This window comes from Pollicipes pollicipes, unplaced genomic scaffold (genome assembly GCF_011947565.3).
Source record: "Pollicipes pollicipes isolate AB1234 unplaced genomic scaffold, Ppol_2.1 Scaffold_6686;HRSCAF=7923_pilon_pilon_pilon, whole genome shotgun sequence".
Lineage (NCBI taxonomy): Eukaryota > Metazoa > Arthropoda > Thecostraca > Pollicipedomorpha > Pollicipedidae > Pollicipes > Pollicipes pollicipes.
In genome coordinates this window covers 8,187,807-8,211,590 of record NW_023596921.1, presented here as the reverse complement: position 1 = coordinate 8,211,590, position 23,784 = coordinate 8,187,807, and the positions used below count along the sequence as shown (strand labels likewise).

The window sequence follows — 23,784 nt, the reverse complement described above, 5'->3', positions numbered from 1 at the left end:
AGGCCATAGCCTCGGCTTTCCTCCAACTTTGTACCGGAATCAAATCTATCAGAAACGGTTCAGGAAGACGCAGCCGAACCACATCTCATTGTGTTAGGATTAAAGTCGATTAGAGTCGCGCTGCGCTGTTCAGAGTCATAGTCGAAGCCAACTCCACAGCCTCTGTGAGTCGGGGTCGGGGTCCATGCTGCTGAACTGGAAACAAGTACATATCCGGTTGGAAGCTGGAGGGGATTCCTCATGAATGCGTGCACATCGCCATCGCCATCGCCGAGAATGTCGAATTTGCTAATAATTCAGCTCACGGCTCCCTTCAACCCAGGCGTTCCCACCCAAAGCCCAAAAATTCAGCCAATTACCGGCCTGCCCAATGACAGCAGTAGTGCCTTTCTAGCGATTATCTCCTTCAATTTTCACTCCGGGTTCTCCATTCCCCAGCCGGGCGCGAGTCACCGACCAATCAGCAGCCGGCCAGCACCGGCGTCGACCAATAGGAGAGCGCCGTGCCGACCGCCGCGGCCGTCCCCCTCGCCGGCGGTCGCTGGTCGCCACTCAGCCGCTGTTGGCCGGCGGGGAGCCAGTGCGTGCGGCCGTCGGGACAGGACTGGCACGTGATCGATCACCACAGCTAGTGGGCGGTGCCCGCTGCCCTCCGTGTTCGCCCGGCGGGCCCGGTGTCGACAGCCCAGCGGCGGCGGCGCCGTCGGAGCGCGGCTGCGGCAGGGGAGCGGCGCGGGCACCAGCTGGCAGCGGCCTGGTGCAGGTGACGGGCGACCCATGTGACAGGTGGTCGGGTAGCGCTTCACCCACACGTGCAAGTGAACTCTGCTGCCGATACGCTGCCGATACGCTGTCGATACGCTGCCGATACGCGGACCGTGGCGATTCGGCGTCGTCTGCGTCCCAAGTACCTGCAAAGATCGGAGCGCTGGATTACCACATCAAAGGTGAGCATGGCGCCGGCGTGGCATCTCGCCGCCGCGTGAGCTGGCCGATGTACGATTCAGGAGATGGGCTCTTTATTTCGGCGAGGGCACTCGCCATGCAGGGCTCTTGTGATACCCTGACCTGATGGTCCTTGCTGGTGTCATTTGGAGTCATTTTGCGCAATGCAACAACTGTCGTCGCTTGCGATCGCCATGCTGTGCTGAATGATCGCTCACGAATGGACGCCGCCTCATAGAATGACAAGGGACAAGTTTCTTGAATCTGTCGAAGTTGGACGCAATGGGCTGTATGTGAACAAATCACCTTAAGCCATGATCCCCTCCTCCCATCCTCCAGCCGTGGGGAGGGCCCACACCGGCGCGGAATGTGAACACAAATGTTCATGGATTTGTGGCCTTTATGATGGTCTTTTCGACTTCTGTATGCTCCGAGGCGTGTGTAACACGATGCCTTTGGGAATGTGGCCTGTTACTTGCAGGGAGCAGCGTACCATTACGCGTGCATTAGCTAAATAAGTGAGCGGACTAAATGGCCGAACGTCGTAAGTGTACCAATGATTTGAGCCACAATCGAAGGGTCATCCCTTTGCTTCCTGCACACTCAGCGCCATATTTTCATCCTACTGCTGCTTTCATATTCAATGCAGCTTCGAGCGAAATACAGTGGAAAAGTGCATGCTGGTGCTATCTCCTGTGCCTTAAGGTGGTATAACGGTCCATGTAATTGCGAAACAGTACACAACCACAACCCTAAAGAGACATTATCTGTTTTTTTAGATTGTTAACTTCACATAGATCTTTTGATAATCCCCTTGTCACTGATAACACGTGGCTGGTGCATTACTGCTGTTAGGAGCCAAGTTGCGGTTGCTATTCTGCTGCACGGGTCGAATAAAAATCCACGGTGCAGTGTCGTTACGGCATCAAACTGGTGAGCACAGCAGGCACCATTGGTCACATCCCTGCCCTGAAAACATATCTGACCAATTCCAACTAAATATGGCAGCCGGCAGGGCGAGTTTCCCGTGTCGCGCCGGCCTTTTCTGGTAACTGTCGTCTTACTATCCGGAACTCGAGTTTCTGCACGCAACTCTGCACTACATTCCTGCTGCCTTACCCTGACCTACGCAACCACATTATCTCTAAAACCCTGCTTACGTCTCACTCCAGCAGTGCCCGGGGTTTCACTTCAAGACGCTCATTACAAATGGGCGCTGTATTAATCGCCAGTATGAATGCACTTGCTGAATTACCTACAACATAGATAGGCCAGACGGGATCAGCTGGTCCGCGAGTTCGCATGTTCCCAGACCCGGTAGAAGTGAAGGCACCGTCGCACACGACCGGGGACCGAGCTGAACCGAACCTGCCGAAGGTCAGCTCCGGGGGTCAGCGGTGGCTAAAGTCCAAAACTCGGACGGCTTCAACACCCACTGACGTCATGAGATCCTTCCAAATACTGTCATTAGCATCCACACCAGGATGTTACTCCGAACGCTTGTCTCAATCCCGGATCCTGGGATATCTCCGGATGGCAGGAACACTACGTATGGGGTACGAGCCAATGCATTTATACCGGTACCAAAAATATATATTGCTAATAAGTGAAACCGAACATCAATCCTCAGATAACGCTATCTTTGTCATTGTGCTATCGGAAACAGCGAGCCATATCAGAAATTCCAGATGCACCTTTAGAAGTAAGAACTGATTGTGCACTAAGTATTGTGCGTCACAATGTGCCCAGTAACGCATCCCCAGTTGGCAATATTCAGTATTATGATTAATGCAGCGTTTACATTTGGTGACTCGTGACTGACATGGCGCTTTCGAGCCAGCCTATTTTTGCGGTCAAGCATTCGTCTTTTATGTTTTATTGAAATTTTACATTTACATTCGTATTCAATACACACGATCCCATATGCACGTTACGGACCCTAACAAGTTAACCATACATTACTTTATCAGCCTTGCAACCGTTCAGGGTGGGATGCATATACTGCAGGTCTTCATGACCTTTTTATTACCGTCATCCACGAAAAGAAAACTTGGAATGCCCCTCACTATCACAACAACGCACAGAGTCATGCGTTAACACAAAACAACATAAAAACAAGTTGCGACACTCCCTGCTGAGAGGTCAAGGTGCATCTGAAATGGCTTAAAGGTTGCGCAGAATCGGTGTTAAGCATACATCATATACATGAGACGACAACTAACGATTGCTGAAGTCAGGAATGACCGCCCACTCGATCCCAAGAGGCCCGCTCACATTCGTCCGCCCGCATTTGTCCCTGCGCATTCGTCCGCTCGCATTCGTCCGCGCGCATTCATCCACCCGCATTCGTCCGCGCGCATTCGTCCGCGCGCATTCGTCAGGTCGCATTCGTCTGCATTGCTATTTCGCATGGCACACACGCACGCGGGTCGAAGAGCTCAGTTGGTCAGGTTCTTGCTTGGGTATTTCTGCTGTCTCCAATGAGTCCAACCAGCTAAGCGGGGCATGTTGCGGAATGGACTCATGGAGCCAGCGCCGTTTAACGTTAGCATGCGTCCTAGTCATCAAGATTAGTGGGGTCTGATTGTGACCACTGATGATTGTCAGGCATGAAATGAGACAACAAATAAAATTCTGACAGTAAATTCTGGCTCTGGGTCAAATATGATTCTACATTTAATGGTTGAATTGTTCCTCGCGACAGGATCGGGAATCACCATACTGAATCTGTAATTTCTGCATGACTTTAGGTAACGCGGCTTTTACAGTATGGTCCGGAGAGAGTTGAGGCTCTATAAACAGCCAATGAAAGATTCGGTACGATACCTTTGGTAAGGCTCTTACCGGCCTTTATAAGCAATTATTTCAACAATGTACTGCAGTACATGCACGTACTGATAGCACGTACGTTTATAGACTTATTTTGTGACCGCATTCATTAGCTGTTTTGGACACAGGGAGTCAAGATTAAGCCTTCTGCTCCAGAAAGCGCCGCACAAGCAGTACAACAGCTCAGCGCAGCGAAAAGTCTGCCTAACTGTCCAGCCAGCTGTCTTGCGTTGGGGTGACTACTCCACAGGACACGTATTATTGCCGATAGATATCTTTTAAAATTTAATAAGGGCTTGTTTTGGGGACACACAAGATAAATGAACCTTTATGGAAAATTAAGATACCCGAAGTACAAAATAGGACTTGGGAGATCCGGCTGATTTTATTCCCTGGATGGCAGGATCCCGGGACTGATACAGACTGATACAGTACAGTGCCGTCAGCATCCCGAAGGCGATAGTCGAACACGGCTATGTTAACACCTTGTGTCATAAGCGAGAGGTCCGCGCGAGCTCTTCTGTCATCCCAGAAGCCTTCCAGCCTCATGGGTCGCCTTAATGTTCAAGAATGCAGCCTGACAGCAAGCCTCTAGAACATTACTGATACCACGCGGTAAACGACGCCCACATGTCGCGAATGTGCAGAAAGACCCATCCCACGAGCCATAGCTTCCTCACGGATGACTTTCCCGACAGTTCAAGGGATCATTACTGTCTCTCGGACATTCCTGTTTGGTTCATGTGGGTTCCTCCCAGTCTCGCGCAGCCAGGGAAGGTGCTGAACTGGCTACTAAAGTTACGCACGACGGCTCTCGTAAGTCTGCGCCCATGTCTTGTGGTTTTGTTACAAGGAGCAGCCTATGTGTTTTGCTTAGAAGTTATATATATATATATATATATATATATATATATATATATATTTAGGCGCTTTTAACTGCGGCAAGGCGCATTTAGCTTTGTAATTTGCTTTACTGTGCACAACAGGACCAGACCTTAGCGATCCATCAATGGTCCATTACTGATGGTCCATCAATTGCCCATGGAGCTTTGCAGTTCTATGGAAGAGCCATGCCTACTCTGCCATTACCTGTGTCTGCCCGAATGTTACGCACAAACTACCTTCTAAAAGGACTACAAACAGCATCAGCATTCCGCTTCCCTCACAAATCTGTACTTCAGTCCCTAACGTACTGTAGGAACCGATGGTCCCCGCAAATACACGGTGACTGCGTACACGCGAAGCCTGTCCAGCGCGCCCGGCGGCTGCCAGAGCACGACAGCTCGCGCTGCCTGGTGTGTGACAGACGGCGCGTCAGGGCTGCGCCTGGCAGGCGGCGCGGCCGGGGTCACAGTGGGCAGTGGGGTCACCCGGGCCACCAGCGGGCCGGGCGCGTCGCACACGTGACGGTGGAAACGACGCCTAACGAGCCCGCCGCCTAAATGAGGGAGTGACGCTCACCCCGAGCCAACGGCGCCTCATAATTGGGCAAATTTAGAGTCGTTCCAGGTAATGATACGGACTGATAAAGCGTCGAGGATGGGTATGAGGCGAATGCGGCCTGCTTATCATTTCCGATGGTTAAGGGTGTCAGCCTGTTATTTATAATATCGTTACTGTGTGAACAGCGTTTTTATTAAGTGACCACAAAACGTGTCTTCCATGTGCATGTTTTCTTGAACGCTACTTATATTTTAGCTTTGTAATTTGCTTTACTGTACACAACAGGACCAGACCTTAGCGATCCATCAATGGTCCATTACTGATGGTCCATCAATTGCCCATGGAGCTTTGCAGATCTATGGAAGAGCCATGCCTACTCATGGCCCATGCCCTGATAGGAAGGGGGAGGGATTTGGGGGGTCGATGGGACTCCCCCATCCCTAACGATTTTTTTTCTGGACACCTCTTCGGCCACCCAAACTTTCGACATACTCTGGGGCATGCAATGCGCGTGTTTTGATATCAACAACGCATCCCTAGCATTTCCTATTTTTCAAACGCGACTTGTTTAGGAACATTGCACGACATTCCGCAGCCTACTAGACAACACTACTAGATTAACGGAGCTCTATATCTTAACGATGTGCTCAAAACACATAAAGCTACATGCCATTCTGCTAAAAATTCAACTAACCACACCTATTTAGATTTTGTGCTACTCAGAGACATGGTCTTATACACATGAGCGTGAAGAGCTGAAAAGTATATTTTCAGGAACATTTAAACTTTGACATGGTATGGCATGGCCAATTATTGATGTAGCAAGATAAAGCGCATTACTGCTCACGAGATCTCGTTGAGATCAATCTGTTGGTGTTTTCCGATAGGGTCCTATCTTTCTTAGTTTTCAAATAACATGGGAGCACTCATCCCCACACCATCAGTCCACGTTATAAAAACGGAAATCGGGGCGAGGGCTAAAACAATGAGAGTCTGTGGAAACTAAGCATAGTTACGTTTACAATGCACGCAAATCTTTCGTAGGTTGGCTAGAGTCTTCATTACACGCTCCGGCAGACCCACACAGCTTAGGCTAGCGCATCGGGTTTCATGCGCGCTGGTCTGATCCTGGCGTACCGACAATCAATTTTGTGATGTCCCTTCGCGTAATGGAATGGTAATTCACAGAGAACAAGGTACCTACAGATGTGGCTGAATGAGGGACCAAGGGACTGCTATGGCAATGGCCATTGGCGCGTTTGCACAGACGTAGGAACTCCCTTGCGCGCTAAGGTAACTTCACTTCCAGAAAATACTGAGTTGATTGACCCTACGTCGACACATGGAAACAATCGACCACTAAGTTGGCATTGGCATCCCCACTTCCTGAGAGGCTCCTCCGCCTACGCGTGCGTATGCGTTTGCAGTGGCTGGTTTTATCTGATGCCTCCACCACACGGCACGCTTTGATTTACAACAATTGTAAACTTGGAGCTTTGTAAATACTTACACAGTTTTTCGTAGACGAGTGAGTCCCAAGGCGGAGCGAAAGAGCGCGGGAGAAGGAGCGAGAGAGAGGGAAGGACAGAGGGAGAGAGAGAAGAGAGAGATAGACGGAGAGAGAGAGAGAGGGGGAGGAGAGAGGGGAAGGGGCGGGGGAGTCGAGCAGTAGCTTTTCGCTTCCCGAGGCAGACTTACAGAGCGTGCTAGAGTCGTAACCGTTGCCTGGCCGTCGCCATTTTACTCGAGCCGCGCGCGGGCGGGTGTTGACGTGCAGAACAAACATGCACATCGGCATAGGTCTAACGACAACTGACAGCCGCGTTGCTGTACATAAATGAATACATCACTTAAGTAGTAGTTCTATTGGTGCGTATCGCTCTTGTCTCTCCTGACATTCTACCAGCCTCTTCCCACGTTTTTATTGTGGATATTTTACGACCCACGACACATTAGCGAATGTCGGTGTCACAGCACCTTGCGCCGTTGCTGACATCGGCAGTGCAGCACCACTTCTGCAGCCAGTCCCGAGCCCGCGGCCTAGCGCACGTGATGGGCGAGAGCTCTACCAGCTGAGCGTTCCCTCCAACAACTCGTCTGTTCTCTTAGACGCAGGCTCTCCGGACGCCTTTACTTGCCCAGCACTATTCTTATCTCACCTAAAACCACTCATGTCGTTCCTGACACCACTACCGTCACTCCTGATAACGCTCCTGTCATTTTTGACGTCACTCCTGTCACTTCTGATGCCACTTCCGTCACTCCTGATGCCACTCCCGTCGTTCCTGATACTCCTCCTGGCACTCCTGATAGCACTTGTTATCACTTCTCACGCCACTGCTGTTTCTATAGGCCCCACTCCTGGTGCCTCACTGAAATCATATTTAAATTGTATTGTTCAAAATATATGGGAATGCATCGGAAACTGAAGTTAAATTCTTCCACACAACGTCCATGGTTCTCATGATATAGTTGAAAAACATGGTTGCCCGAGCCGAAAGCTCCCTCACCCTGCTGACGTCACACCTGGCTGCGCTAACCCACCGGCCGTCTCAGCGGTTGCCACCGCCCATCTGTGTTCGCCTGCCTCGAGTCCTCTCGCCGCGCCCCCACAGGCGCCGGCTCGCCACGCCCTCCCCCGTTGACCAGCTGTCCGCCCGCCGCAGTGGAAAGAGAGGGCATGCTGCCGCCGGCGGACCCCACCTGCCCGGAGGCGTGGAGCACCTCCAGCCAACAGAGCGACGCCATCAGGTCAGTGCGGCAGCCGCGGCTGGCCGGCCGCTGCCGCCAGCAGCTGCAGCTGGTCGGAGTCGCCGCCGTCAGCCGCAGCTGCAGCCGCGAGAGCATACTAAACCGCGAAAGCCCATTAGGCAGTGCCTGGTTTTTCTTCTCACTCTTTGCGTGTGTTTTGTCTTGCGCTGATGAAATAACGGCTATTTGATCAGTTCTCGACACTTTTCCCTTCGCACTCCGCAAACGGGGGGCGTTAGCGGACAGGTGCCTGGTGGGGCCGCGGAGGCAACGCCCTCAGCGCATCGACGGAGCGCGTCACCCACTCGCCCCGGGGCAGTCATCCGAGGAGGGCGCCGGCGTTTACGATGGCGTCATAAAACGCCATGACTTGATCCGGGGCACGCGTCGCGCTGTCGCTGCCGTCGCCGCCAGCCAGCGTCGGTCGCGGTCGAGCGAGCGGCACCCGCAGCGACGCCCCCGACACCCGTGTCACAGCCCGGCGCCGCTCAGGGCAGCCGCCGTGAGCAGCGTCACGGCAGCTGTCACGTGATGAGCCCAGACAGTGGCGGATCGAGACCCCTTGATCTATTATAGTTCATGGAACCCAAAGAGGCTATGGGCCTCCTTAGGTTCCATGAACCACAAAAAGGTCATAATTGGCCGGGCGAGCGCAGGTTTTTTAAACACAAAACGGAAAAAAAGGAATTCTTTGGGCCTGCAAGCGACCAGGGAGGGCAGCAAACGAAAGAAAAAAATATTGAGTAGACGTAACTAATTTTTCGTTGCTGCCTACCTGCCGGGACAGTGCGAACGCGAAGCAGCCTTCCACGTTGTCCTGGATTCTTTCGCATTTGCTCGTAGGGATTTGCATCGTTGTCGGGGCCCTGTCTGTTAACCTGCTCAAACACACTTGATCGCACGGGGAGCCCGCCTCATTGGTCTCGGGCACCTTATACATCTTGCTCGGAGGACCTTACGTTGCTGTCGGGAACCCTATACGTTCATCTTACAAGGCACTGTCGATCGTTCTGGGGTCCTCCACATTTGTCTTGGATTCTTCCAGTTCGCTGGAGGAGCCCTAGACTACTGACAGGAATATCTTTGTTGAACTGCTACGGCACCCTCTATCAGTTAGATGCCGTCCTCATTGACCTTGACTTCCCATTTATCTGAGGGCCTACCTCGCTAACGAGGCCCTACATGTCGATCGACTGGGGGGCTCTTGACCACTCCGGAACCCTCCATGTTGGTCTTGGGCTCTTCCCATGAGAACATAAGGGCCCTGCTCTTTTGCCGACAGCCCCACCATGTGCTTGTGATTGCCAACACTTCCATCACTCATTGTATTTCACCTGCTCACATCTTCAACAGCCCGAAATCCATGTGGTGACTATTTGCCTTCACGTTCTGGCCGCAGATAGCAGCGCCACACATGCTCCGACGATTTTTTTACGCGCGATTACTGAGATATTACACGTGGCCGACGCAACACATTTATTTCCCTTGGTTACTAAATTGTTGACACTCGTTATGCCTGCGCAATATATTTTTAATACAGTTTGAATGCAGGCACACCTCGTTACGTTTCATTATAGTCAAAACAAGCACTGCATTAGTCATTAGAGCCAATAGCTTATCCCAACATCAACCAGCTGTCTAGTCACCGGAAACCGGCTTGCCGCAGCCGACCTTGAGATCAAGTATCGTGCTTGATTTTGATGGTATTTAGCAGCCAACTTTAACTCGTTTTGTCATATTTCTCCGAAAGACTTAGCGTCAGAATGGCAGGATCCGCCATGATCTAGAGAAAATGAGCACGCTCCATGTATGTGCACGCCTGCCGCGCCTAGTTTTCTAGGGCTGCGAACGGAAGAATGGTTTCCCGTATTAAGAAAAGGATGCATGAGAATCTTAGAATTTAATGGCCGAGATCCACAGATTTTGGAGGGCCCTAAACTCTACGGGTCCCACAGTATTGCATGGTCACCCCTTGACGAAAGCCTGGGTCCGCCACAGAGCCCCGAGCGTGTCGGAACCGAGTCCTCCGGAGCAGCGGCTCTGTTGCTGCCACTTTGCCTTGGCTCGGTACACCGACGTGTAATTGCTATTTGGTATTTCTTAGCGTTTGTTACTATCATTAAGTTGCACCAGTGGCTTAAAAATGCGTGTCCAGCGGCGTTAGGTGCGAGCTAAATCACGTGGGCACTACGTGTCCCGACTAATTTTGAAGTGTCATCATAGGAGTCGGCCGCAGAACACCGGCCGGCCTATTGTAGCATTGAATGACACGAAGATATCTCTCTGCAGCCTCAACGCAGATGAGAAACCCGGATGTAAAGATTGGCAATGAACGAGAACAGGTCAACTTCGGTTGTGGGCTCCAAATGAACTCAAAAAACTTCTACCTCACGGTTTAAAGTGCATAATTTTGCAGTTGCCTAGTAAGGTGGTGGTATGCCTGACTAGGGCAAATACCATTGGTACAAAAGCAATATTTTCGTGCAGTGAATTGTTGTTACACCGCCTTAAGAATTAAAAAGGCATTAATGCTTCATTTCTCTCCAAATGGACAATTAACATTGCTCAAAGTCGGGAAACACCAGTAGGTCTAGCATGTTAGATTTATCGACGAGCTCCATCCCCCTGATATTGCGACCCTAACCTCTGTCCAGTTGACTTAAACAAATTTTCTCACCAGCGTTTACCTGATAGTTGACAGGTGGGTCCTTGCTTAAGCTTACGGAAAGCACTTATCACGCATGTTTGACAACATACTCTTACTCATAATGTCATGAAATAATGCCCACAATGCATGATTACAGCATGAATAAATGCCAACATATGTTATCAATATGTTGAGGATTATATCAGAATAAGCAACTGGTCTAACAGGCATTATTACGGCGCAGTCTAACATAATTGCACCGCCAAGTGATACGCATAACAAATCGGTTCTTCGTAGCAAATATGAAATGTTAAGGTGTGGGAAATGCAACGAGTCTCAGCCTAAAGCTTGGTTCGGACAGGTTTATGCTATTTGCGTAAGCAAGAAAGACTTCAAGCTTTTGGTCTCTGGGCTGATGAGTTCAGAAGTCTCATGCTGATATTAGTCAATTCCCAGTATTCCAAAGAGTGTTGGTTAAGCAACGTTGCCAAGCAAACATTAAAAATGTTGTCAATAATCGACGTTTCAGGTTTTGCTTGTGCTCATGGGTATGGGAGTTGTGACAATAAGCACAGTTTGAAATGACGAGTATTGATCCACCTTTTTCTGGCCTTGTAATTGCGAGTCCAATGCTCTACCAGCTGAACCAACCGGAAAAGGCCTTTCTGCTAACCCGAAAGCTCAGATAGAGCACTGTACTCGCAATCAGAAGATCCTGGTTGGAATCCCAGCAGTACCAATAAGAGAACTCGGGCTGTGACGCATGCGACGCACGTACTCGTGTCTCATTCTTCGTCTACAAGCGGTTGGCGATGGTTGGAGCTTTACATCTCTTTGTTGGCCGTTGGTAGATGTTTGTGTCTCTTTGGTGGCCATGAATAGAGCTTTGGGTCTCTGCATCTTTTTTTTGTCCCTCCTCGCAATGTTTATCTCAGCGTGCCCAACTGACCGAAATCACCTCCAAGAATATCCGAAAGGCACAAAAAAACAAGAAACAACAAACGTGTTCTCTGGAGGAAATCCGATCTTATTCCCCCGCAAGACTCTTAATGATCTTGCGCGTGTTATGTCAACTTCCATATGACCACATGAATCATAGGCATAGTGGGTACTTCATCAAATGAAATAGATGTTTCATAAAACGGTTTGATGAAGCTTTACGCGTTTTAAAGCCGAGTCAGGGAAGACATTGTCATGAGCTTAACTGCAATAAACCTGTTCATTTAAACATCGCATTTTGCGATAGTTCGGGGATAATCATCAGCATTCCCTTGGTGTGGAATGTGTAAATGCTTTTCGAAGCGTTGTTGCAATAACACCGTTTGAGGGATTCCAAAACACTCCAGAAAATCGCGCAGGCACTAATCCTTTTTATCTACGTGGGCTTACGGTCCTAATATAAGGTGGCCTTGCTGGTCGATGCGCCTGTATTCCGTCTATATTCTGGAGTTCTGGGGCAGCAGTCTATATTCTGGAGCTCTGGGGCAACAGCCTATATTCTGGAGTTCTGGGACAACGGTTTATATTCTACAGTTCTGCAGCAACAGTCTACATTCTAGAGTTCTGGGGGCAACAGTCAGTATATTCTGGAATTCTGGGGCATTAGTCTATATTCTGGAGCAGCAGCCTACATTCTGAAGTTTTGTGACAACAGTCGGTATTCTGGAGTTTATGACAACAGTCTATGGTCTGGAATTCTGGGGCAACAGTCTATATTCTGGAGTTCCTCATCAATGACTGATCTCAGGTATCTCTGACCGCATCTGACACACACCAGTGTTTACATATGCCTAGAAGAGCGAGAGTGGACTTCGGGAAAGAAGCGGTGTGCGATCATTCCGAAATGTTCAGAGCACTGGTGAAGCATCTGCCGACCAATGGCGTCCGTGTATCTCAGGCATCTGAAACTACGAGTTAAATAATTTGTGTATGTGCCCGTTCCGTACCAGCTTCCGGGACGATTCCAGTTATTATTCTTCGTTATTATATTACAGTTATTCTTCGCTTTCACATAGAATTCGGTGCGTCGCATTTGTGGGTGACATTTTACATAAACGGACCAATGAATCGTTTGAACTTACTTCTTCGGATAACCCTCGCTCATATGGCTCATCGCCCCTCTCTTCCTCATTGTCACATGCGTAAGTGACTACTGTTCGAGATGGACTGCGCGTAAGGGCACCTCGCGCGGGAACGAGTTTGTACGGAACATTGTGGTGATGGTTGGGCACAGCTCGCGGAACAAGATCTTTTAAAAATGGATGTGACCTGTTCATAATTGCCTCGATAGTCGACGCTCATATTGATATGTATTACGACTCACTTTTGCGTCATTATGCGATGAAGTATTTCATTATTGGTTTACGTTCATGTTACTGTAAATCGCTGTTTACTACGCATATTTATGTTTCATGTGTGATATTTTATTCATCGCATACCATTCATAATGGGTGCTGCCCGATGACGAATCTACAAACACACCGCACTAAACTAAGCTTGAGTGGATGATTGAATTTGCAGTTCTTACAACACGCGATTATTATTGAATATCCTGCCCATAAGCCGGCTTTCAGGAAGGATCAGGCACTGACACACAAATGGCTGGAAGATCACCGCCAGGCATGATTGACGAGAAGGTGCCAGGACTATTGCCTGGCAACAGAAAATAGTACTCACCTCAAACTTTTTGTCGTCTCTGGTCCTATTTCGTGGTTTCTACACTCTCTCGGCTCTCTCGAAATCCGTCTCTTCTTATGGCCGTTTGGCAGTGCTTCTTCTTTTTTTCGGCACCGCTGGTGCCGCCCAGCCGGTCTGACCGCGTGCCTTTGATCTGACCGGCACTGCGGCTCTCGCGCCAGCTGACAGGGCAAATCCCGCGCCAGAGCTCGGCCGTATCCGGGTAACGGCGTGCAGCCCGCCCCCCGCCCCCCCCCCCCCCCCCCCGCCTCGCCCGCGCCCCCACCCACGCGTCATCAAGTGCAGCCCGCCTCAGTTGTGTTTGGTCGACCTTGTGTCGTCATTTGGCGCCGTGGCCTGCCATGAATCACGCAGAGTTTTGACTGCTGTAGGCGTTGGACCCAGGTGATGAATGTCTCGCGCTAGGATGTTTTGCTTAATGTACTGCGGTGCTTTCCCTTGTTTTTACCCAGTGCGACGGTCACAGGGCCTGGTTTTGGGATATGATTCAGCCAGCAGAAGTGTGCCAAGTCAGACATCAAAATCTTTAAGGACCGAACAGCCGCATGGGCGGTATTTTGTTTTAAACCGTTTAACAGGGCACGGGCATATCCTATTGATGGGAGCACTTATACGTTAAAACAGATAAAACAGCCTCATTGCCAACAACGAATGCCAAGAGTGATTCTTCTAACCCAAAAGCAGCTTGGTACAGAGGTTGACATGCCATACCATGGATGTCCACACATAGTGATGCTAAAGTAAGCACGCGTATGAACGCGAACTGTCCTTCACAGCTCCCTCAGCGACTTTTAGATAAGGTAATGTTTGAGCTGTGTTTTCCGTGGCACCGCTGGGCGATTTCGTCAACGGGATTTCCTTGGGGCTATTTTTAGTCCCCTCCCGCGTAATCTTAGGAAGCAGTCATAGGTCCAGAGAAGTTGAGATGACAATCGATATCCCCGGCGATTGTCGTCTAGAAAAAATGGCTGACGAATGCCCGCTTAATGAAAACGTGACAGGTCACGTGAAATGCTTCTCAAACCCTTTGAATCGTTGGACGGCTTCGGGGTCTTGCGGCTGGAACGGTGGTCACGCAGCCGTGAGACTTGCTAAACAAAGGAAAAAAGACTTACTTTGCGTCATAAATGTAACATGATCTCAACAAAGGTCCTGAGTCACGATCAAATGAGCTCAACAGTGTGCTGGGCTGAAGCCAGAGGGCCTCCCACAGACGAACAGTGTGCTGGGCTGAAGCCAGAGGGCTTCCCACAGACGGGGATTATGTATGTATTTTTTTTTGTATTATACTCGTTTGTACCACATGACCCAACATGATCCGCGATGCCCTGTCTATCAGAGTCATTCGCTTTTCTAATGTACTGCTCTACTGACCTGTTTGTCACGACCTGGCAAAAGAAATCACATAAATTCAGCAGTTATCAGCTGACTTCGCATGACCTGTGATGGCAACCAGATACACCGCTCGCATCGCTTACCTGGTACTAACTGTTGGTAGGTCTAGGTAGCTTTCATACTACGTCAAAACGGTTCTAAATGATGAAGGAAGCATAACATTGCTTCCTCTAGAAACACAAATAGGCCTCCAGGCTTTCACTAGTAACCGCCCTGTCTCCGTGACTTGACCCATTATCAGAAGAATGTGAGGCCGTACTGTGTCAATCTGATCAAACTGGCAAACTGTTCATTAGCTCAGACGGTCGCTTGTTAAGGCAACGTGAAGCAAACCACAAGATGGATGTCAATGATGTCGTCTTGCACATATGCCTCCATTACAAAAATACGCTACGACAGGTTTCGCTCTATGACCTGTAATGCTTCAGGACGCCCTGCCTTATTTGGGCATGGTTTATCGGGCATTGCTTCTGCTGTCCAGGCGGCTCGCAGGCATGATATGTTTTGCGACATTCTTAGACTGGGGCCGCAGGAACTATCCAGGAGGCTGTCAGGTGAGTCCGCGCCACGTGATCCCATGCAATGGGCAGGCGCTGCACGATTACGTTCTCCGAAAAATGGCTGCAGTTTCCGCAGCCCAGCCCTTTAGTAACTGCATACGTAGCTGAGCCGGACTCTACGGCTGCGTAACGTGGAAAAATAGCGCCCGTATGATATCACCGGCTACGCCAAGTGGTGACGGATTTTCAGGCGCGACAGGCCCGTGATGTAACGACAGGGGCTGAGGCTGTTCAGTGACGTAACTTCTTCGGGTTAACTGCGGCTTACTGGAACAGGACCCGATTACCTCATGCCGCGAGACGCCTTCGGGATAGACTCCCGGACTTGGTAGCAAAACGAGTCGGCGCATTTGCCATTTCCGATCACTTCTATGCTGCTTTACGCTGCTCTCTGATCGTTTCACAGATATTTTGTGCTATGACTCGTGGCACCCAACGGGTCACAGTTGTGCATCCAGACGGTTACAGTGATCATATTTTGCTATCCTGTGAGATCGTGCAAACCGTAGCCGGAGGAATATTTCAGCTAAGATGTTGAACTTCAGTGCTGACTGCGTTCCTCTGTTTTTTCCTCTGTTATTTAGAATCGGCCCGCTTTGTTGGCAGCCTCTACGGGACTCGGACATGTCTGGCTTTGTGTGTGCAACTCCGCACTATTTTGCATAGCTGCATGCGTGATGAAACGAATTTCTTTTGTCAGATTTGCGAAATATAATGGAAATTAATTGCATTAGAGAATCTTGTGGTAAAAACTTGGATCTGCCATAAGGTTGTCGATGCCAGAAGCGGGTCAGAAGCGGCATGTCAAACTGGTGCTCAAGTTGCGTTCAGCTTGTGTGTTTAAAAAACGAAAATTGTAATTGAAGACTGTTAGAAGGAAATTCAAAGTCAGTGATACAAATAAGTGACGATCATAACATGCATTTTTGATGAATGAAAGGTTACCTATTTCTCGCTGCATACTGTTTATTCAAAGTAAATAAACTGATTTAAAGGTATGTTGTTAACGGATATGCATTCGTTCACGATCCCAGACACTACTGAAAGCAAACCATGATAAATGAAAATACATCATTTCATCGCCTCTCAGCTGACCAAAACTTTTGCTCGGATCAACTCCCATGTACTTACTATGAACAATTTTGCTGTAAAAGTGCGTCGCGAGCTCAGTGAAGAGCCACGAGCTAAAGTTGTTAGCCCAGTGTGACAAATGGTGCTGGTTCTCACTTGATAACTAATGATGCCGGTGCACCTGGTGCTAAATCGCGTCCTGCACGTGTGCCATGACGGAGAATGCAACATTGGCGCAAGCCACGTCATGGCACTTGATATTGCATCAGGTCTAGAGGTGTGTCTGTCCCGATGTACTGGAGCTTCTGGTGCTTCGGGCTTTATTGATCCTGGCGCTGCAACATTTCCAGCTGAGCTGAGATCTACAATAGGTGATCTGTAAGCCTAGAGAGCAGCTCGTGAGACTACAGGCGTCGCAAAAAAGCAAGTTCAACATGCGCAGTGCAATCCTTGAAACCATGGCACAGATTATCCAATCTGCGAGATGCCCTTAATGTGTCAAAATCGTGACTTAAAACATCGTCCAATTACACGGTTTTTGGTTTGGCGATGTTTTGATCCAATTAGATTGCGACAAAAAGCTGGCGGCTCTAACCCAGAGCTGTTAGCTTGTCATGACCTTTGAACTACTTTGACATGGTAGATTAGAATTCAATTTTATCAGCTTGCACGCGATGTTTAAATGCAACGGCTGGCCAGGTACTATCTGATCTCGGGTCACGACCTTAGTTTTCGGCAGTCGTGGCGGCATCTGCTGACAGTTGCGGTCTTTTGTGCAGAACATCTTCACGTCACCGGTCCTGTCACTATACGGTGGTGTGTAAATGCCGAATATGCTCTTTTTTACGGTGAGCTATTCGCCATGCCACCAAATTATTGTATGTTGTATGATGTACAGACATCGTTCCTCATGATTGTATGGTTATTGCAAATGCTTTCACCGTCTTTTTTGGTTGTACCGTACTTCAAAACAATCTCATCTTCATCACAAATCGCACTCTTCTATTCTCGACAAAATGTTTGATCCTCGTTCGAAGCGCTTCCAGAACGATGCTATATGATAAAATCCAACAGTGGGGATTTCTGGTTGCATCTCAGTTTGACGAAACGACGTAAATAGAGTTAACGCATATAACCTTGAAGGAAAGACTTACAGCCCACCATCGGTATGGTATATATATATATATATATATATATATATATATATATATATAAAATAGCCTGTGGCATAGACTGAAACATGCGTCTATCCCACCCTTTCAGAGATGCAGACTCTTTTACGAATGTGTGTCATTCAAAGTAATTGTGTGTACAAAGTAACTTTCGGAGTATTGTGAACACTTTCGAGACCATGCCTTTGCATGCTGTAGAACCAGAGTTATTTCCACCGTTCATTTCTCTGGATGAGTAGTGCGTTATGAAACAATACGCGCAATACTGTAACAAAGATCGCTCCAGTTAATATGGGATAACTGATCGTTCGGTTTGGGACACGGCCCCGTCTTTGCTTTTCCATGCAGTCACGCCTTTAAGTTCACTACGCAGGGTGCAGAGAACGTCGCTCTCAATATGTTAACGCCGCTCTCAATAAGTCCCATCGCCTCGGAAGCCGGATGGCCACAGGGCGCAGCCAGCTATGTCGGTTTGACGCACCCCCGGCCATCTCCGGGCTGCGTGGGGTTGACGTAACCCGGCCATCTCTGGGATTGTGTGGGATTGACGCCGGGCTGTGCGGTGTTGACGCACCCGGCCATCTCCCGGGGCTGTGCGGTGTTGACGCACCCGGCCATCTCCCGGGGCTGTGCGGTGTTGACGTACCCCCGGCCACCCTCGACAGCTGATGCCACGCTCTCTCCACAGCTACGATGGCCACAAGTCGACCAAGGGGGCGAGCAAGATGCGACGCGACCTCATCAACAGCGAGATCGCGATCCTGCGAGACCTGCTGCCGCTGCCGGCCAGCACGCGCCAGCGGCTCTCGCAGCTGCAGCTGATGGCGCTCGTGTGCGTCTACCTCCGCAAGGCCAACTACTTCCAGCAGGGTGAGTCCGCCGGCTAGCGACCGGGAGGCCTTCTGTGGGCCGTACCATGCCGCGGCCACTCGAGAGGCCAGCGGCCGGGAGGCCTTCTGTCGGCCGTACCATGCCGCAGCCACTCGAGAGGCCAGCGGCCGGGAAGCCTTCTGTCGGCCGTACCATGCCGCAGCCACTTGAGGGGCCAGCGGCCGGGAAGCCTTCTGTCGGCCGTACCATGCCGCAGCCACTCGGGAGGCCAGCGGCCGGGAAGCTTTCTGTCGGCCGTACCATGCCGCAGCCACTCGGGAGGCCAGCGGCCGGGAAGCCTTCTGTCGGCCGTACCATGCCGCAGCCACTCGGGAGGCCAGCGGCAGGGAAGCCTTCTGTCGGCCGTACCATGCCGCAGCCACTCGAGAGGCCAGCGGCCGGGAAGCCTTCTGTCGGCCGTACCATGCCGCAACCACTCGGGAGGCCAGCGGCCGGGAAGCCTTCTGTCGGCCGTACCATGCCGCAGCCACTCGAGAGGCCAGCGGCCAGGAAGCCTTCTGTCGGCCGTACCATGCCGCAGTCACTCGAGAGGCCAGCGGCCGGGAAGCCTTCTGTCGGCCGTACCATGCCGCAACCACTCGGGAGGCCAGCGGCCGGGAAGCCTTCTGTCGGCTGTGTCATGCCGCAGCCACTCGGGAGGCCACCGGTTATAGACTCGAGGCTGGCTGTGGGACTTCTGCTCGTGCAGTTTGCACGATCCAGTACTGCGCAGGGATTTGAGAACTTATCTCATAGAAAGCCTTAATGAGAACAAACTAAGGCAAATACGACAGACGTAAAGCTGTAAAGCGCAAGAAAGTCTTGGAAGAAACCGAAAGAAGCAATCAACCTGAAAAACGGCATGCAGAGCAGGGCTGGTTATGGAACGATGCCTTGCTCGTAACAGCAGCTCTGCTCGAATCAGCATTCTACGACGTCTGATTGACAGTTTTCGCCGATTAACCCCGTCGATATTCAGAGGCTCAGCCTGACAGGAGTGCAAATGCTGCCATTAGCAATGAGCCTCACTGACCGTCAGATAAACATGCCAAGTCTTGACATTGCATACTAGTTAGGCCATGTCGCTGCACGAACGCGTTCCATCAGGCTTCAGGCGCATACTGTCGCTAAAACTGTCGCCTAAAGACGTGTCCACCGTATCATGAAGTTCTGTTACTTGTGTGACATTACCTTATTAATTGGCACGATCAGTACTCACGCAACATGCTGAAGCAAATGACGACAGTCCAGGTATCTGACTAATCACATCACTGACGTGAGTGGTGCTACATACTTAGCCTGCTTTCCGTAGGTTCTAAACAATGTCGTGCGTCTATGACGCCATCACGTCCTAATTTTGGAGAGCGGATGTGCTCCTATTCACGACCAGTTTATGGTGCTTCCAGCCTCTTCCATCCAATTACATATCGATGTAAACTGTGTTGCAAGCCGATGCTGCAATAATTGGTGCTCCCATAACAAACGGGCACATGAAGGCTGAGTTGTGCAATCCATAGACACCATGATGTACACGGCTTGCGCTTTAATCTGGGTTTCTCAAGAACAAAAACCAGTCGAGATTGAAAGCAGATTATTCTAAACCCATGCTGGGCGGCTCTCCTTGCGGGAGCCTCGTAATTATTAATTAGCTGGTCTTCATCTACTCTCTGCCTCACCAGCGTAAGGACGCGACTGCAACAAAAACGTCACCTTAGTTAATCAATGAATTACCTACCAATGTGTTTCACCGCTGGTACACAGTACCAGCAGTTAATGATTCACTGTTTTTAACGCGTCACACCCAATTGGGGAAAATATGTCACACCGAAATCTCTTTACGTCATGCTTGCCCCGTCGGTTTGCTAAAGCCACCACCATGCTTGGCTGGCCGTATAGTTGGCACGCTGTTTGGTAAGCAGACAGGCCTTAGTGTTTAACACAGGGCAATTCTGCAAACGTAGGTGCCAATCGCAATACAGCCAATGACAGTTACGACAGACCAGCGATAAATTACGGAGACAGCCAAGACGTTAGCATGCTTTGTCGTAATCAAAATAGTACACTTAAACCCTGCATTTTCACGGTGAAGGCCGGGAGCTGGGAGCTTGCCTCCCCCCCCCCCCCCTCTCTTGACAATACCGAGGCTGTCGCCGACACTGGCTGGGCCGGACCGGGGTCGTGTTCGGCTCCTGCGTCTTTGGCCTCTGCGCGGCATACTAACTGGTCGTGGCCGCCGGGGCGATCAGGTGTGCTCTCAACACCGGGAGCCAGTGTGGCGGGGTGCGAGACACCTGCGGCCAGTGTGGCGGGGTGGGAGACACCGGCGGCCAGTCTGATAGGGTGCGAGACACCGGCGGCCAGTCTGGTGGGGTGTGAGACACCGGCGGCCAGTCTGGTGGGGTGTGAGACACCGGCGGGCAGTCTAATGGGCTCTCAACACCGAGAACCAGTCTGGCGGAGTGAGAGACACCGGCGGCCAGTCTGATAGGGTGCGAAACACCGGTGGCCAGTCTGGTGGGGTGTGAGACACCGGCGGCCAGTCTGGTGGGGTGTGAGACACCGGCGGGCAGTCTAATGGGCTCTCAACACCGAGAACCAGTCTGGCGGAGTGAGAGACACCGGCGGGCAGTCTGGCGGGGTGTGAGACACCGGCGGCCAATCTGGCGGGGTGGGAGACACCGGCGGGCAGTCTGGTGGGGTGGGAGACACCGGCGGCCAGTCTGGTGGGGTGGGAGACACCGGCGGCCAGTCTGGCGGAGTGAGAGACACCGGCGGCCAGTCTGATGGGGTGGGAGACACCGGCGGGCAGTCTGGCGGAGTGAGAGACACCGGCGGGCAGTCTGGTGGGGTGGGAGACACCGGCAGCCAGTCTGGCGGGGTGTGAGACACCGGCGGCCAGTCTGGCGGAGTGAGAGACACCGGCGGGCAGTCTGGTGGGATGGGAGACACCGGCAGCCAGTCTGTTGGGCGGGGGGGGGGGGGGGGTCTGGCCAAACGTCTGGGAGAGAGGAGCTCCGTCGCGCAGTGACCGCCAGAGAGCACCGCTGGGACGGGAGGCGCTTTCGCTGACGGGCGCATCGGACAACGCTGGCCGGGCCGGTGCGTCGAGGCAGCTCGTCTGGGCACTGGCTCAGACGGACCGCGGCCTGACAGACGGACCAACGCTGGCCGCTGCGTCCGATTAAGCCACGTTGACCTGCGGATCACTCTCGTCGTCGCCAACCGGGGATCTTTTATTTTTTCTTGAACCCACTTGCCTATCACCCATGAACATGTTGCGGGCAGTTCCACCAGCATTCACCGATGCACACAAAACGAAACGTCAGCCATCATTTAGAAATTGAATGTCGTAAATCTACGGCAACCCTGCCAAGAGATAGGAAAGAAGCTGGCCAATGAAAGCGGTAAGTACAATGTGGGGCGGGGGGGGGGGGGCTGAACATGTGCAAAGCACAAAAAGAGATAGCGCAAATTGATGTTCATGATGCCAGCAATGATTCGAAAATGCGATCTGGACCTGTCGCTGCGCCTGCAGACATTCCTGCTGACTGGGCAAACTTGCCGCCAGTAGATCAATGGAGGTGCCGGCACAGCCTTGACGGCGACAATTATATCCTGACAATTACGACAGATATTACAATTATGACAATTATGTCCTGATTTGTCGCATTATGATCAGAAGCGCACTGCTTCTGCCCTGAGGATCGTGCAGACCGCAGCTGTCGCAGATCTTGTTCAGATCTGGCCCAGATCGCTCAGATCCTTTCGCCTGGCCGGCAGATCACAGGGAGCATCTCTTGCCGGTTTGGATCAGACGAGCCGCCGTTGACTGATGGATTAGATTGACCTCCGCTGGCTGGTGGGTCAGGGGAGCACCTCTGGCCTGCAGAGCAGCGGACTCGTCTGCGGATCAGATGCTGCGCCGCCGACTGGCGAAGCAGATGGGCCACCACTGGCCGGTGGGTCAGAGAGAGCTTCTCTCAGAGGGAGAGTGCGCGCGCATCTCGCGCCGGCGGATCAGACGGCCCGCCGCCGGCCGGTGGATGAGGCGTTGTGTCGGTCGGTCTCCCGCCGCCGCGGCCCGGTTTTTGCGCGCGCTGTTCCGCTGCAGCCGGACCGTGCGAACGGCTCCCAGGCGGCGGGCAGCCACGAGCCGGGGTGCCGAGAGCGGCCACCGGCGGGGGAGGAGCGGCCGCCGCCGACGGCCAGCCCGCCGCAGCTCCGGGAGAGCTGGCATGCTGAGGTTACTGCCGGGGTCAGGTCAGGTCAGGCGTGAAGGCCGGGGTCATGTGGTGGACTACGAGTGCTGACTGCTGTCCCGTAGGGATGCTGGGTCGTAGATTTGACCTCACACAACACGAAGTGCACCATCTGCTGCCTGCTCACTTGCTCATCGTTCATGCTGGTGCATTCGGAGGTGACGTAGGGTGACATGAGCGATCTCTGCGGTTATTCCCTGTGTGCAGCAAGTGCCAGGCGCCTCGAAATATAACGCAGCATGCCGTTCAGGTCACTTACCCGTGTTCACCTGCACCTAGGTTTCGTACACTCATGTGCAGGTTGTCATCTCGTGTTTAACCCAAGGCGCTGTCGTGTCGCCTTGCGTGTTCTCCTTGCTGTGACGAAGCCGCCGTCCATGGTCCGCCGGTCCTCGGAGGACCGGCGGACCTCTGGCGGTCCTCCGTCAGTGCCACGTCCGCCGGCGGCGGTGGCACTGACGCGGCCGCGGTGCCGTCGCTCCTTCACGGGTCGCACGTGCCGGCCAGAGCACGGCACCTGCTGGCAGCGTCCCCGCCCCGTCTGCAAGACGCGCCGCGTCGGAACCGGTTGTCGGGATCCGGCGGCGGCCGTTCCGGATGCTGCAAGCTCGCACCGTCCATATCGCCCTCGCTTCGGCCTGACTCCGGGGGGCGCCCCTGGCCGCCGGCCGCCAACGCCGGAATGTCCAGACGGACCTGCACCGCCCCCTCCAGTTCTGCCCCGCTCCGCCCCCGCGGAGGGCTGCAGCCGATCTCAGGCTGGATCGGCCCCACCGGGGGGCGGCTCTCGGGCGCACTAATTGCGTGGTATGCTGCCGTCGTATGTTCCCACGAGCGCTGCGGCGCCGAAGCCACAGGGGGCGGCCGGTGGTGTTTGGCGATGCACGGGCGCCTCTTCGCGACAATGGTCATCAGTCGGTGCCGGCCAGAGGCCGAGCACAGACCACACATGACCGGTCTCGAGGTTCACAGTGGTTCACGAGGACATGTCCGAAACGCCTCACTTTTCCCGTTTCCGAGATAGACAGCTGGTATGCATGATATTTCCACATGAAACGCTTACATACTGTTTTGTTTGGACGTCACTGGCCACTATCTATTCGTTTTGAATCATGTATGATACTAGCTTCACCGGCTATATCACA

At 52.0% G+C, this 23,784-nt stretch overlaps 1 protein-coding gene across 1 annotated transcript in view; it reads left to right on the top strand.

Moving 5' to 3' along the window:
• The first annotated feature begins 811 nt into the window (after positions 1–811).
• LOC119107397 (neuronal PAS domain-containing protein 4) overlaps positions 812–23,784 on the top strand; it is a 76,390-nt gene continuing 53,417 nt past the window's right edge. The window contains exons 1-3 of the mRNA XM_037230830.1: positions 812–947; positions 7,884–7,968; positions 18,199–18,380. Of these exons, the coding sequence (XP_037086725.1) occupies positions 7,898–7,968; positions 18,199–18,380 (253 nt within the window). The 5' untranslated portion in view covers positions 812–947; positions 7,884–7,897. The remainder of the gene's footprint in view (positions 948–7,883; positions 7,969–18,198; positions 18,381–23,784) is intronic.